Source organism: Oryzias melastigma, linkage group LG4 (genome assembly GCF_002922805.2).
Source record: "Oryzias melastigma strain HK-1 linkage group LG4, ASM292280v2, whole genome shotgun sequence".
In the NCBI taxonomy this organism is placed as follows: domain Eukaryota; kingdom Metazoa; phylum Chordata; class Actinopteri; order Beloniformes; family Adrianichthyidae; genus Oryzias; species Oryzias melastigma.
This window is the reverse complement of record NC_050515.1, coordinates 30,206,177-30,221,908: the sequence shown is the minus strand read 5'-3', so window position 1 is coordinate 30,221,908 and position 15,732 is coordinate 30,206,177. Positions and strand designations below refer to the sequence as shown.

At 37.5% G+C, this 15,732-nt stretch overlaps 2 protein-coding genes across 2 annotated transcripts in view; both read right to left on the bottom strand.

Annotated features, from left to right (window-relative positions):
• Positions 1-8,230, bottom strand: part of gatad2ab (GATA zinc finger domain containing 2Ab) — a 37,370-nt gene extending 29,140 nt beyond the window's left edge. The window contains exon 1 of the mRNA XM_024259088.2: positions 8,025-8,230. The gene's annotated coding sequence lies outside the window, so the exon portion shown is untranslated. The remainder of the gene's footprint in view (positions 1-8,024) is intronic.
• Positions 8,231-10,013: 1,783 nt separating this feature from the next.
• Positions 10,014-15,732, bottom strand: part of mau2 (MAU2 sister chromatid cohesion factor) — a 16,725-nt gene continuing 11,006 nt past the window's right edge. The window contains exons 17-18 of the mRNA XM_024259097.2: positions 14,074-14,201; positions 10,014-11,136 (exon numbers count right to left, since the gene is read on the bottom strand). Coding sequence (XP_024114865.1) covers positions 11,062-11,136; positions 14,074-14,201 — 203 coding nt within the window. The 3' untranslated portion in view covers positions 10,014-11,061. The remainder of the gene's footprint in view (positions 11,137-14,073; positions 14,202-15,732) is intronic.

The window sequence follows — 15,732 nt, the reverse complement described above, 5'->3', positions numbered from 1 at the left end:
AAAACAAAAGTATTTGCGATTACATATAGGTTATTGGTTTACTGAAATAATGTTTTCTGTTGTGTCCTTTTGTCATCATTCGGGGCTTCCGTACCCCCCCTCTACGTCTGGGCTCCTAGAATCAGCCGCTCCGTAAGAAGAGGAAGCGCGGCTCTTCCGGGGTTTTCTCCCGTGTTATTTAACACGAAAGTTTATCGCAATAGTCTCATTTCACTATCGAAAAAAAGTAATATCGCAATAACGATAATTATCGTTTTATCGCCCAGCCCTAAATCAAAAATAGAAAGTCTCAGTTTGCTTTAATTCTGGTTGTAGTTTGTGACTTCCTATTGATTTTCTGTGGTGCACGGCGCACAACAACCTGATGTCTAAAATGTTTTTGCTCTTTTATGAACTATAAAATTTATTTTTTTAACCAGAGAACGGCAATGGAAGAGTCAAAGAGCCACAGGGTTCTGGAGCCGCAGGTCGCAGACTCCTGGTCTGGTAAAATCCATTGAGTGGTATCCATCTTACCTTAAATCCTAAAAGTTCTCCAACACCTTATGTTCCTTGCATTACATAATGGTGGAAAACCGTAGTAAAAAGTTGCTTTTTTCCCGCGACAGAATCAGCTGATTCCCGTTGATCACATCCGCCCTTCAGCCATGCAGAGCTGCATATCTATCTGCGTGAGGCTGAGTTTCTCCACTTCAGACTTCCATGAATCAGCTCTACCATTGTAAACTCTCACTTGAATTCTGTATCCAATTAGAACAATTTATAAATATTAAATTTAATATTAGTATTATAATACAAATTACATTTGTTTGTAATACATTAAAAACAAAACTCTGATGATAAAAAGGTAGAGTATAGTATTTATGTGTTACTTCTGCAATCTAAATTTTACATACATAAGTGAAGAATAATATATATATATTTTAAATCCCAAATTTGATGGATTCATGATGGAGATCTATCAACTTTTTTAATATCTTAAAAAGATGAATACATCTAAAGCACATCTGTCATAGTCAAGGCCCGGGGCCGGATCCGGCCCTCCAGGTAATTGTATCTGGCCCTCCAGTGGCCCGATGTTATCTTGCGATTATTTCCAACTTGTATAATTTTTACAAAATTTATGGAGAGTAAACTTTGAAAGTTATTTAAGGTTTAAGGGTGATTTATTCTGGGATCATATTCCTGCCTGTTTTTATTCACAGTAATATTAAAAAGTTATGGTTTTAAAGTTATAAAAATGTAGTTTTAGAGTTCAATAAATGCGACCTAAAGTGTGTTATGGATTTTGGCCCCTGGTATGGTTGAGTTTGACACCCCTGATCTAAGGCATATAACACTAGAACAATTGATGTTTCATTTGTTTGTTGGATTAGTAGTTCCTTCTCATGTTTGTTACTGTGTTCATTCTTTGTTATCATTCTTATTTCTTACTTGCATTATTCCTTTTTGCTCACCATGTCCACATGACTTTTTTATATACTGTAATCGATTCCATTTCATGAAAGATAACATTGGTCATTGCTGTCTGACGGAACACTAGCTAATGTGTTTTGTTATTGTGCTTACTGATCAATAAAATTCTAAAAAAAAAAAAAACTTGGATATCAAAGACATGCACTGGCATGCACATGCGCTAAAAAATGAGATTAACGATAAACATAATCATTTGTCTTTAATTAATTAATTATGATTAACATGATAATTTGACACCTCTATTATGAACATATTTTTGGATAGACGTCCAACAGAGAATTTGACGTTGAAAGAGAGCCAGCCAGTGTGAATTTGACTCTCGGACCACGTTTGGTGCAGTTGCTCGACTGCTGACCCCCACAACCTGGCTCCACGTGAGAGGAAAAACATAGTGTTGTTAACATAATGAAACCTCGATAGGCAGGTGGGATTAACAAACAATCTATTGGTTTTATAACCAACAAAATATGATATATGGAAATGAAAAGAAATTGTGATTTTTACATATCCTAAAATACCTAATGTGTAGGGGTGTAACGGATCACAAAACTCACAGTTCGGATCGTGTCACGGTTTGGATCATTTTCGGATCAGTTAAAAAAAAAAAAATGCTAAAAAACAACAAGACAAAATCTAAATAAATTTTTAGAAACATTTCAACTCATATATTCAATAAGCATACAAAGTACTTCACCAGGGCTGAGAATCTCATGGTACATCGCGATATGATGCGTTTCACAATAGATAACTCTCGATACAGATGTATCTCGATATGGCAAATATTCCAAACACCATTATATTGTCTTGGTAACCGATGATATATAACTGTTTTTAACACAAATATGTGTTTTAATTTTCTGCAAAAACTTTTTTTGAACAATTTAAAACATGATGTAACAATTTAATGCCCTTTCCAACATTAGAATAAAATTAACAATTAATATGAATGGGTCTTTACAATAACATATTTTAGGAAAAAATAAACAAAGCTCCAGTTAAGAGCTAAAATGCAGAGCATATCAAACGGTGATATGTGAATGATCTGCTCTGTGGTGGAGAAAGTTGTTCCCAGTCGGTTCTGTCTGAAATTCTTTTCTTGGAGATTCTAAGTTCGGGTTTCCTATTATCAATAACAGTTCCAGAATTTTCTTCTTTTTCCAGAGTTGCCCTTTTTTTATGTTTATGTGTTGATGTTGTTTGTCATTGTTGCACCCATAGAGGTTAATATCACTAGATGACACGCAGGCTTTTGACTATTGTCCAAGATACGTAAAGAGCGACGCCATATTAGAATGGTATACAAACAATGAGACATGACTTAGCAGAACCAGTAAAATGACCATGAAATTATTAATTTAGGTCTGATCTTAAAAAGGAAAAAAACTTTAAAGTCATCAGAAAAATAATTCCCAGGTCAATTAATTTAATTCCCACAGTAATAATGTTTTTGTACTAAGTCCAACAAATGAACGACATTTCAAACTTTTTTATACATAAATATGCTATTATATAGGAAACACAATGCATACCTGATGTATTGATGTGATTTTACTCAAATCCAATCACAGACTGTTAGACTTTTCAGTCTGTGTTTATAAATGGATCAGTGAGTAGCCGACATCACCGTAGACCGCTAGCGCCCGTTATATATGGGCCAGTCAGTGCCCAGATCAGCATGATCCGGTCTGAACCGACTGAGAACAGTGCAGCCAGGTCGACAGCCGTGCCGGTCCCGCAGACAGGAGAGAGGGCTCAGTGAGCACTCCATCCACGGCAGGGTCCAGGCGGCGTCCGCTTTAAAGCACGCAGCGGGCGGGAGCCCATCGCAACGCCACGGGATACATTCATCTATTCATAACTCTTGTTTTATCCCAAGTATGTTGATGTTGGGAGTGGGGTCAACTGGACCCCCGGGTGCGCTGAACTTTTTTCCCCAATGATTTTTGATTTTCACTGGCAACTGTGGCAGACATGAAATCCTGTTCATCCACATTTGTGAAGGGAGGGATAACACGTCAATGTAAGGCTTGGGTCATCTGGACCCCATAAGATAGCACAAGGGTAAAGGAGTGTCCAGTACAGAATAACTTCTTCAATTCAGCTGCGTAACTTACAGAGTAACTATCATCTGACTCAACATCCAAAACTCTTCTCTCCAAGCTTGAACAGCGTTTTAAACTTGTTCAGCCCCTTCCCTCGAACCAATTATCTACCCAAAAATAGAAATATGTAATGTTTCTTGGACAACAAGATAAAAATCAGAAGAAATGTCATCTGGTCTTTATGTAATTTCCAGTTTTCTGGTTGCAAGTGTATATGCATGGTAATTGGATAATGTCTCTGGAAGAATGACTTAGCAGGCTCCGACTCCATTGGTGAATAGTGTTTTACTTGTATTGTGCGTGCATGCAAACGTGCATTCCTTGTGAGAGGCGACATATATAAAAGTCAGCTTTTTTCCTCTTTACTTTCTACTTCTTGATTAGCACTAAACAAAAAAGATTGAGTTGAATCTAAGCCCACAAAACTAAAGCTGTATCCAGTTTGAATTCACTGCTCAATCATTGTTATGTCTTGAACTCCCTTGATCTGGCTAATGTACGGTTTTTACCGGCATGAAAGATGGACATTAAGGATCAACCCCTAAATGTGTTGGAGATATACGCAAAGAAGCCATATTGGGATGGTTGGAACATGTTGGGAGGAGGGACAGTGATGATGTTAGAAAGATGCTGAGGTTGGAGCTACCAGGAAAGAGACCTACAGGTAGACCTAAAGGGCACACTGTTTATATCAAACATGTGGGGGAGACACACTAGTTTTATTCTCAGCAGAGTTCTGGTCAGTAAAAACACTACCTGTTTTAACCCTTTAACTACCCAACCAAAATAAAAGAAAACAAAAAAAAAACAAAAAAGGTTTTCTGTTACTTATTACTTTGGGGTAATAAAAGATATAATCATCAATATTTTAATAGTATGTTTTCTCTACCATTTAAGCATGGAGTTAAAGTGTTCTAAAAAATCTTTGCAGTTCTTCTAGCTCAGTTTATTCTACAAATTCTATAGTGATAAAGGTAATTCAATTTCATGTTTTTGATGAAGAAAAATAAACTATATATATGGTATCTTTTGAAAACTAGAGGGATTTTGATTCTTCTTCACAGCAAAAAAAAAAAAAAAAAAAAACACACACACACACACAAAGGCAGCTTAATAATAAAAAACATAAACACTTGCCGTTACCCTTTTGAGAAGCACAACAAAGAGACAGAAGAGATGAAGCCGACACCACCAACACTTCCATGAGCCTTTGCCCCCTCACCCTTATGACCCACTTTGCTCATATCACAGTGAGCCGTTTTGTGACATCATGAAAACCCCTGGAGGAAGCAGGCCCAACAATCTAAATCTAGAAAGTTTTTTTGAAACACATACGGATTTACATTAATCAAAGAAAAAAACAAATGTATTTTTAATTGCTTTATAATCAGATTTCCATTATCAGTGTTCAGTTAAAGTTGGACTGAAAACTCCAAAGTAAACTACTACATTTAACACAACAAAAATGTAAGCTTGTGCCTTAAATGCCTCAGTTTCTTATCCCTAAATCTATAATCGGAAGACCGCCGGTTTGGTTCCCGCCTTGCTCGCCTATGTGTCCTTGGGCAAGACACTGAACCCCACATTGCCTCTGGTGGTTATAGATTGGCGCCAGTGTTTGGCAGTGGAGCTGCCTTCAGTGTGTGAATGGATGAATGAGAATGTGAAGCACTTTGGGCCTCATAATGCTAGGTTCACACTGGACGCAGAAGTGGTGCGAAAGAACCGCGGAGCGGAGTGCACGAGGCATCCATTCACTCCTGCAAATCAGACCTTACACACATTTTTCCTTGACTGTCGACAGGCGCTTCAGCTAGGTTTTTCTTTTGTTTGTTTTTACCATCATGGGTAAATTAATAACCTAAAAATATGACCCCATGTTTCTGCTAGGAGGAAACAAGTAGTTAGTCGACCTACACTTCTTTAATTATCTGTTGTTGAGACACACAGAGAGAAGTGTGCAGTGATTGTGTGTTTATTTTCATCTCTACAGTCTGTTTAGATACAAAAACATGATCACATTTGTGAATCGCAGAGTTTTATTGTGAAAAATTGATTATATTTTTAAAATAAACCAGTTTTTCTCATGTATCTTGATGTAACTTCCTATCAGAGTTGATGCGAATCAATCGTGGCTCACGCACAAAATAGACCAGACGCCGAAATGATCTGTTGCACGATGCCAGCCTTCCGCGGAGGACCGCGGCGCTCTGCACCTGGTGTGAACCACACCATAGGTTAACAAGCGCCCTCCGTTCTGTGCTGCTTTGCGTACAGTGTAAGGCTGCCATGATTAGTCGACTAATCCCATATTAAATATTAGATTTACTAGCCGCGTAGTCGTTACTTTATATAATATGGAATATGAGTGTAGTAAAGTTAAAGTTGAGCGTTCAGCACCAAAAAAAAGTACTTTATTATGGTTGAGTCAGTGAGAGCAAATCTTTTGTGAATAATAGTTCCTCGTTTCAGGTGCCAACCTCATTAGATTTAATCTTGTTTTAATACCAGAAACTAATAAAGGACAGAGGCTGCACGTTTCATTAACAGTTTAATAAAATATTATATTTGTCTGTGTTGGGTTAAAGCTAATGATGGTTAAGATGTGTGTTTTACATCCACTTTGCGCATGACCCCATTAATCGACTAATCAGAAAGTATAATCGGTGATTAGTCGACTATTAAAATATTCGTTTTTGGCAGCCCCAGTCCAGTGTGAACCAAGCATAAGAAAGTAGAAAAGTGCTCTACAGTTTAAGTATATACCATTTAAATGGTCTGTCCTCATAAACAGGCTTTTATTCAACAGTATTGATGCATTACTCACTACAGATGCCGACAAACTTTGTTTTAATAAGGAAATGAGTCTGAACTGAAGCTGATAACCACCTGATACAGAACGTTCAGTTTATCTTGTAGCTTAACCACAAAGAGTGCAACACAAACCAATTTTGACTCCATTCTTTCTGCCAAAAACACACACACACACACACACAATGCTATAATGTTAATGATATGACAATTATTTGTGTTGTTGCTACCACCATGGTAACAGAGCGTCACCTCAGGTAGCAGGCTAACTTTGAGCCTTATTGCTGGAGAACAAACTGAATGGAGTCATGCATGTCCAGTTACATCATTCTCAGTGAAGCGTTTCATAAGATGCAACCTTCCCTGGGCAACGCCAAGCCATATCAGAGAATGCAATGTGACATATGCCCCCCGCCCCCAGCCAAGGGTGCCAATTGTCTTAATTTACTTAAAATAGAGACCCTGCACTGGACTAAACTGAAACTTCATGTTTTTTCTGCATAAAAAGCTTGACCTGTGGTTCAATTGTCAAACACAGACTTTAAAATGTAATTTAAAAACATGAGTAAATATTTCTTATGAAGTGACTTGACCACATGACTAGAGAAGGTTGTGGTGATTATAGGCGAGCCTGAACAATATTTCAGAGAGGAGTGATCGGATCCAGACTCGGATGACACACAGTCAAAGTAGATGTGTTCTCGGTGTTGTGTGGGCGGTTGCTACTAGGCAGACACCTTCCGACGGAGACGCAGTCGTCCACCATTACGCCTCTGTGAAAAGCCTTTTCACGGCTGAGCAGATCTGACAAAGTTATTAGATCAATGGCTTAAAAAACTAAACCTACACCCGCGGTTATGGAACAAGTCCGCTCACATCTACAGTCTCAACAAGACTTTAGTTTTAATAAACTTAAGCGAGTCCAATCGTCCAGCCATTTATCCTCAAATAACAAACCATTGACAACAAGCTAGAATATGCTAGCGTTAACTTGGCTCACCGACAACTATCGGTCCATTTGTCCGGATACCAAACAAGTGGCTAAATAACGAGCTACCCGCACATGATTGTCGGTAGTTACAAAGATCAGCCGCTGAATGGCTGAACCTGCAGCTTGTGCTGCCTTCAGAACGCCTGTGTGTTTGGATCATTTGTTACTGCGCGTTCAAATAGACCCAATAAAACTGACCCGGTCTGAAAGACCGAATTAAGACACTAGCTAACTAGCTAAGTTAGCATGCTAACGCTAACTCTCTGGTCACTCGACTGCCAGACAGAGACTCAAGGTATTCACACAAATCTGAGGTTAATTACCAATACATACCAATGTTGTTATAATTTTAAAGCTTTGTTTCGAACTTATTCAATGAAATACATGTTTGCCTCCTAAAATAAGTTCTCCATAAAAAGTTTGGGTAATATTCCTGCACTTTAAAGGCTTTTTTGGACAGTCTTCTAGGTATGTGTGTAGCCGAGCCACACACGAACTCAGCACGTTAGCTCAAATCAAGCTAGCTAGCTTAACTTGCATTAGCCGAGCTAACACCGACAGAGAAACTTCCGTCACGTTCCAACTCAAATTAAGTACATCGGATTACAGCACAAAGACGGCCAAACAGTAGGAAACGTACTTACAGAGTTTAGGAGGAGCTCGCTCGAGTTACCCTCGATCTGGAGTCGCTCGATGACAGTAAATCGCTTCAGCGTACAGATCCCGGGATCCCCTCTCGTCTCCTGTCCGCTGCCACTCCAGTTGCCAGATAATGTAATGAGCCACCACAGGCGGCGTCATGCTGCGTTTAGAGACAACTCGGAAATGTTGGTGCTGGATCAGCTGCCAGAGCACAAACACGAGCTCCATTCACACATGCTGATTTTTCTGTTCTTATTCTTTTCTCTGCATGACACATATGACAGCAGGAAGGCAGGCGCATTTAGATTGTTCACTTTTTCGCCAGTTCATCAAATTTGTCCATGGAATCACATGTTTACAGTTTAAAAGATGTCCAATTCTCACTTAATGTCACCTTATGATCAATTATATCTAAAAGCTTCCATTAAAACTGAACTTTTTTATAACCCTTTAACACCTGAGACATCATCAGTAAGCAAACATTTTTTAACATACCTTAACTTTATAAATGTTAACACAATCAACATAATTTCAGTAGATTTTGAAGGAGAACAGCGGCTCATCTACTGCTGAAAGCTGAAAACGCTGAAACTGATAGCTAGCTGAAAATGCTGAAACCTAAAGCTTGCTAAAATACTAGCTAAATGCTAAATTATATACAGCCTATTTAAAAAAACCTGAAAAAATGTATATAATTTTGCCAAAACAGCAAACATGTTACTAAAATTATTGCTAAACTCTAAATTAGCCTTAAAAAGGAATTTATAAATGAGCAAAAATGGCTAGCATAATGCTAAAATATTAGCTAAATTCAGAATTATCCTAAAAAACATCGAAAAATGTAATTTTGCCAAAACAGCTAGCATAATAGTAAAACATTAGTTAAACTTTAAATTATCCTAAAAACAACTAGAAAAAAAATGTACAATTTTTTCTAAAACAGTTACCATATTGTTATAAATGTGCTCAACTCTAAAGTAGCCTAAAAAACTGGAAAAATGTCTAAATTAGACAAAAAAAAGCCAGCATTATGCTAAAATATTGGCTAAACTCTAAATTATCCTGAAAAAATTTGTCTAATTTTACCAAAACAGCTTATTGTTAAAATACAAGTTAAACTCTAAATTAGCCTAAAAAAACTGGAAAAATGTCTAAAATAGCAAAAATAGCTAGAATAATGCTAAAATATTAGCTAAGCTCCAAATTAACCTAAAACATATTAGAAAAATGTCAAATGTTGCCATAATTACTAGCATAATGCTAAAATATATTAGCTAAACTCACAATTAGCCTAAAAAGTTGGAAACATTTCTAATTTTTCCAATGTTTTAGCATATTGCTAAAGTTAGCCAAGCTCCAAATTTGCCCCAAAAACTGGAACATTTTTCTAACTTAGCCAAAAACAGCTAGCATGTTGCCTAAATTGAAAGCTGCACTCTGCATCACCTTAAAAAAACAGTAGTTGCTGAACATCTTAAAGTGTGAATAGAGTCTGTAGCTGAAAGCATGCAGAAAGTCACAGGTTCAAAGTGCACAGTTTTTGAAAGATTTGATCAATTTTTTATTTATTTACTATGGGACATATTTTGTTCAATATTTAAAAAAAATATATTTCAAAAACTGTAAAGTTCATGAATACCAAATGTACATTATTGTCCGAATGCTGTGAAGCATTCACACAATGATGTGGTAGCGTTACTTTTTTATACAAAGCAAACCCAATGAGCCAGTTACGTGATAACAAATATGATCATTCCAGACTGTGGACAAATAACCAGAACTAAAAGTCCAAAAACTACTTAATTTCACTGCTGCATCGATCGCTGTCAGACTACATTACCCAACATACTGAGGGATCCTAGAAAGAGCTCAAGCTTCTTAGAATGTCCGATGGGGGGGGGACTTTGAAAACATTTCCACAGGACCCCGAGCAGGTCCCAGCAAACCCAACATAATCCAAACAGCATTACAGAAACTCAGATGTCAATGAATGTATTCAATTATATTTTATTGGAAAATTATTCAAAACAATATAAGAATTAAAAACATAGGCATTGGATAAAATATGGCTAGTACTCAAGCTCAACTGCATGTTCTCGCAGTGTTTTAAATAGCAAGCATTGAAAACCTACGTAAGGTAGCTAAATACATACATCACACTTTACTAAATTAAATTTATAAAATGTCACTGTACAATAAACGTTCAAGAGGCAAATCTATACAAACATACTGTGAAGATATTTTTTTTACTATAACTATCATGACAAATTAAAATACAATAAAATAAAATCTTAACTTTCCAAAAGCCAAAATGAAATTTGATACATTTTTTTTCTTTATTTAATGATGATTTTATTTTTTAAAGGATATACGTCAGGAAATGAAGTTCCACTGTTGCTAAATGGTTTTTTTTCTGTATTGAAAGAATTTTAAAAATGAAGAATTGAGATCTATTTTCCTATTCTGTTTTCATAAAAAAAAACCCACACCACGAAGTTCTTGTTAGTGACCCGAGTAGAGAAAACTATTTACAGAGAGTACACATCACTAACTTCCATGCAGGCTTCAGAGCGCCACCGTCCATACAAAAAGGCAAGATGTAAAATATTTACCAACAGTTAGAAAAATAGTAACACAAATAAATTAATTTTTCTACATTTCTATCCACCCCCCTCGCCCAACTAACCAGCTGTTTCCAATACGAGGGATTATCTCCCCAAAACAAGCCTCTTTACATTAAGAGTCCCCATTTCAGAAGCCCTTGTATACATTACCATGTGTCCTTCACTCTTCAAGAGTACAATTGTGCTGTACAAACGACCGCGCCTCTAGAAAGCGTTAAATACAACAGCGCTCTGAATTATGATACAACTTTTTAAAAACAACATTTTTGACAACCAGGAACAAATCTAGGGAAGCTAGAAGTGAAGGGTAACTGTGGCTTCATGAAGTCCTCCCGAGCTGTAGTGGTTGGAGGAAGTTACCAGACAGTTGGATGAGACGATTGACCAGATACAACTGTACACACCCGAGGACTGCTCATAGAAGGCTGGCCAGGCTGGTGGTTGGACCATTCTGGGCTTGAATCTGAACAGGAGGGGGGCCATCCGTCCACTGAAGGAAAGAGAAAAGATATGAATCCACACACTCCAGTATCAAAGAAACACAACCTGACGATCCTAACTAGACACACAGAAACTAGGGCAGGGAATCACTGGGTACCTAACAATACATGGATCATGATATTGCAATCATTGGCAAAAAAATTATCTCTTATAACTCACAATATATAGAAAAATTGATATTTAGGAAAATATATCCCAATTTATTTTTTTTAGCTTGAGCACAATCATAATAAACAACTTGTGTCTTATTTTGTGCAACAAATAATAAACACTTTAGCACAAATCAGTAATACTCTCTTTGATGAGTATTGACTCCAACTGAATTAGAATTCTCTGTAAAATTCAGTGTTAACAATAAATATGAACAGCAGTTACAATACTTAGTGCTAAATTGTTGTAAACAACAGAACAAAAATTAAATGATTCAAGTAGCTTCCAGACACATTGGTGCAATGTGCGCCCCCTTTCTACCTCCAAAGGAACGTCTCACCAAAGGATGAAGAATATAACGTTTTACAGCCTCTTCAAACGAAAATAAAAGATTGATACTTGGTGAGAACTCATCGAGAATCAATCACAGGACTAAATATCACGATATATTGTAATGTTGATATTTTGACACACTCCTACACAAAACTCTTTCTAAAATACATACATTTTTGTAACATTTACACATTTTGTCAAATTTAACTTCTTTGAGAGGATTTTTAAATGAAGTGAGACCTAAACCCTCATGTAAATATGTAAGTAAACAGCAGAGCGGCAGCAGATCCACAGCAGCCTCAACTGGAAACTGGAAGATGTGTTTGTGTCCAGACCGCCCGTCTGAGAAGACTTTACACTCTGCTCCCCGTTATCCTAAAGTCTGAGAAGACTTTACACTCTGCTCCCCGTTATCCTAAAGTCTGAGAAGACTTTACACTCTGCTCCCCGTTATCCTAGAGTCTGAGAAGACTTTACACTCTGTTCCCTGTTATCCTAAAGTCTGAGAAGACTTTACACTCTGTTCCCCGTTATCCTAGAGTCTGAGAAGACTTTACACTCTGTTCCCCGATATCCTAGAGTCTGAGAAGACTTTACACTCTGCTCCCCGTTATCCTAGAGTCTGAGAAGACTTTACACTCTGCTCCCCGTTATCCTTAAAGTCTGAGAAGACTTTACACTCTGCTCCCCGTTATCCTAAAGTCTGAGAAGACTTTACACTCTGCTCCCCGTTATCCTGAAAGTTTGAGAAGACTTTACACTCTGCTCCCCGTTATCCTAAAGTCTGAGAAGACTTTACACTCTGCTCCCCGTTATCCTAAAGTCTGACCAGTTCCAGCATTTCAAAAACACATAAAACAGAGTCCGAGTTGTGCCAGCAGCACAGAACTCTTACCTAGTTATTCTTCAATGTTCTGGTTATAAATGGCCTTTATCAGGCAAAATCAGGTTTTGAGCCTATAGATGTATTGTAGCTATGTAATGGATCACAGATATTCTATGATCCGTATGGATAAATTGCCACAATTCAGCACAAACCTGTACTGCGTCCAAAGATGTTTTATCTTCAATGAGCAAATGTTTGATATATTACAAGTGTGTGAATGTATATTTATGCTTTGAAGTACTGTTGATATGTTTAATCAAATCTATGTTTTCAAAACAATTACAAGTAAAGGTGGGACAAAATATCGGTATGGCGAACTATCGTAATGTTTCAACTCTCTAACAATTACTGGTTCCTACAATAATACCAAAAAAGTCCAGCAGGCAGCGCTTCATGTGAGCATGACAGTGAGATGTAACAGTCCCGAACAGTCATCAGTTTTTACCGGACCAATTCGTTTTTAGCCTAAAAGCATAAAAACATAATGGTGCAGGTACAGCGCAAACACAGTCCACTTTGGTTCCTTTCCACATGAAGCAGGAGGGGAGGAGCTCCTCGCGCGCTTTCACCACCGGCTCCACTGACGGATGAAAACGCACTCAGACGGTAGAGCGGCCGCGAGGAAAAAGGTTCAAGCTACGTCTGTATTTTTCTAAAGTAGGCGCAAACAGCACACTGTTTTTAATGGAACAAAAACATGGATTGTAAGGGCGGTAACAGCAGTAATCTGTCAGAACACGGCACTAAAATACACCAGATTGTAGTGGAGAGGTGTGCAGCGTCTGACCGTCCAAATGAGACGTCTAGCGGTGGTATTGATCCAACCAACAGGTGAGAAAATAAAAAGATAAATTTGTTTACAAAATAGTTATATAGCATAGATTACCATCGTTATATATTAATTGTGTCAATTTTCGGCATATTGAGACACTATCGGTATTGTGAGTTACCCTGAGAGTTCCTAATCCTAATCCCAAATTTGTCATTCCCTAAAGAAAATCCATTCGGAATGGCAGCAAATGTCCCCAAGAATGAAGGTTAAGTAAGAATCATTTCATCCTTAAGTCAAATCAATTCATGAGAATGTCATAAATCTGTGTGGCCTCATTAAAACATGAAGGTTTTGGTAGAATTCATGGAGACTTTGAATGTCCGGAGAAACGCATCAGAACTGCTGAAGTTCTGAGCTAACAAACAGCCACAGGGTTACACTCAAACCAGGACACCATCATGTTCTTCTAGATGTGGTGTGGAGGTTGTTCTAAGGCTACAAATCTTTGGTTCATCATAGTTGAACCCAAAGTCACCATTTTCTATGCAGATGTTCTAAACTCCGAAGCAGGAGAATTCCTCTTTATTTGATAAATGAAGTCAAGAAAAAGAAGAAGCTTTTGTCAGGGTGAAACGGCTTTTGTTAGACATTTGAGCTCCTTGAAAAGATCTGAGTGTCTTTGTGATTATGTTGTTTGAAATCTGAGGAGGAAGATGGACCTGCTGATCTGTGATAGGTTTCCTAACACTAATGACACGACGACGGAGCAGAGCGGCTTCACGTACGCTGATGAGGTTATGTTCAGGGAGGCTGCAGGCAGCGATGTGGTCCTGGAGGAGCTGCTGGGAGAAGTTCTGGTGCATCTGGGCTGCTTCATGGGCGTCCATGTTGTTTCCTAGAGCTTTGTTCAAGTCTGCAAGGACAACATGAAACTAGAGTATATCAACATTCTTCATCTTTAACAAGTTGACTCATTTAAAAATGATGTTTTCAGAGGACTGTGAGTAAAACCCGTATTTTTACTCAGCTGGTCACATGATGCACTGAAAGAACAGCTGCTATTGTTGTTTAACCATGAACTGAGTAATATAGTGATTAAATGGAACAAAACAGTCACATTATGTGGAATGGGAGACAGTTGATGAGAAATTCTCCACAATTTCTACTGAGCTGTAGTGATATTTAAGTGTTTCATATCTGCAGATTACATCTGCAAACATTAAAGTGATCGCAGCAGAAATAAAAAAAGTATCTGCGAGCAAAAAAACTAAATGCAAACAAGAAAGCTCCAACGGGAGTGGATTATCAGGGATTGTTTCTACTGACGGACACTAGAAGTGATCTGGTTTTTGCCATTTGCACTGCTGAAAGCTATTGTCATATTGTATTGTTTTGTTTGTAATTAAGAACTGGGAACTATTTACGTTATAAGTTAATGACATAAAGGGATAGGCCTAAACAAGCATTTGCTTCTGCCTATCCCCTTTTCAAACATGTTTGTTGATTTTGGTTTTTTATTTATTTATTTTTTTTTGTTCTGTTTTGTTTTGTTTGGGTTTTGTTTTTTCTTCTGCTGTGATTTATGCTCTGTATATTTTTATCTTTTTTTTCTCTCTCTTTTTTTTGCATGTTTGAAATAAACTATTTTATCTATCTATCTGTGAGAAAATGAGGAAAAGAAGAACTGTACAAACTGAAAAAGGATCGAGAAAATAAGTAAAGATGTTCGTGTTCAATGTCACCATTTAAATATGTTATCTGATTAGACCACGTAGCTCCAGGTTTGAATGTAAACCAGAGGATGCTGGTTTGTTGTTAGCTTAGGCTAACGCGGAGAAACATGGACAGTCAGTCCACCAACCAGAGGATAATCTAGATCTGTGATCCACAACATAGACCGGAGATACTCTACTCCACTAGATTATCCTCTGGTCATCAAGACAAACAAAAGAGGAATACACACACGAAAATAAAATGATGTTAAATTATAAAGCTGAGATAGATAACTTGTTATATTTTTTTTGTTTTTGTACGGGGAAATAGATTGTGTGCTAAATTTAATTTGGGCCAATAAATCAGTAAAATTCTGAGCTTTATCCCCGATAATCGACTTTCATTGCAGCTTTCTTGTTTGAATCCCTTTTTTGTTTGCAGTTACTTTTTAATTTTGCTGCAATCACTTTATTTTGCTGAGATTGCTTTTTAGTTTGCAGATATTTTTTTTTTGCACAGTTTCCTTTTTTGGCTCTCTTCACCGTAGATTAGCAACAAGTCTTTAAACTAGGGCCGTCAGATTTGTCGCGTTAAAAACGCATTAATCTGACGTGCGCTTGACGCCGACAATTTTTTTGACGCATTAATCGCCATAGACTGTATATAATGGGAGGACCTCATAGCTCGATAGGTCCATTATTTTTACAGTCAATGGGATTTTCTCATACGTG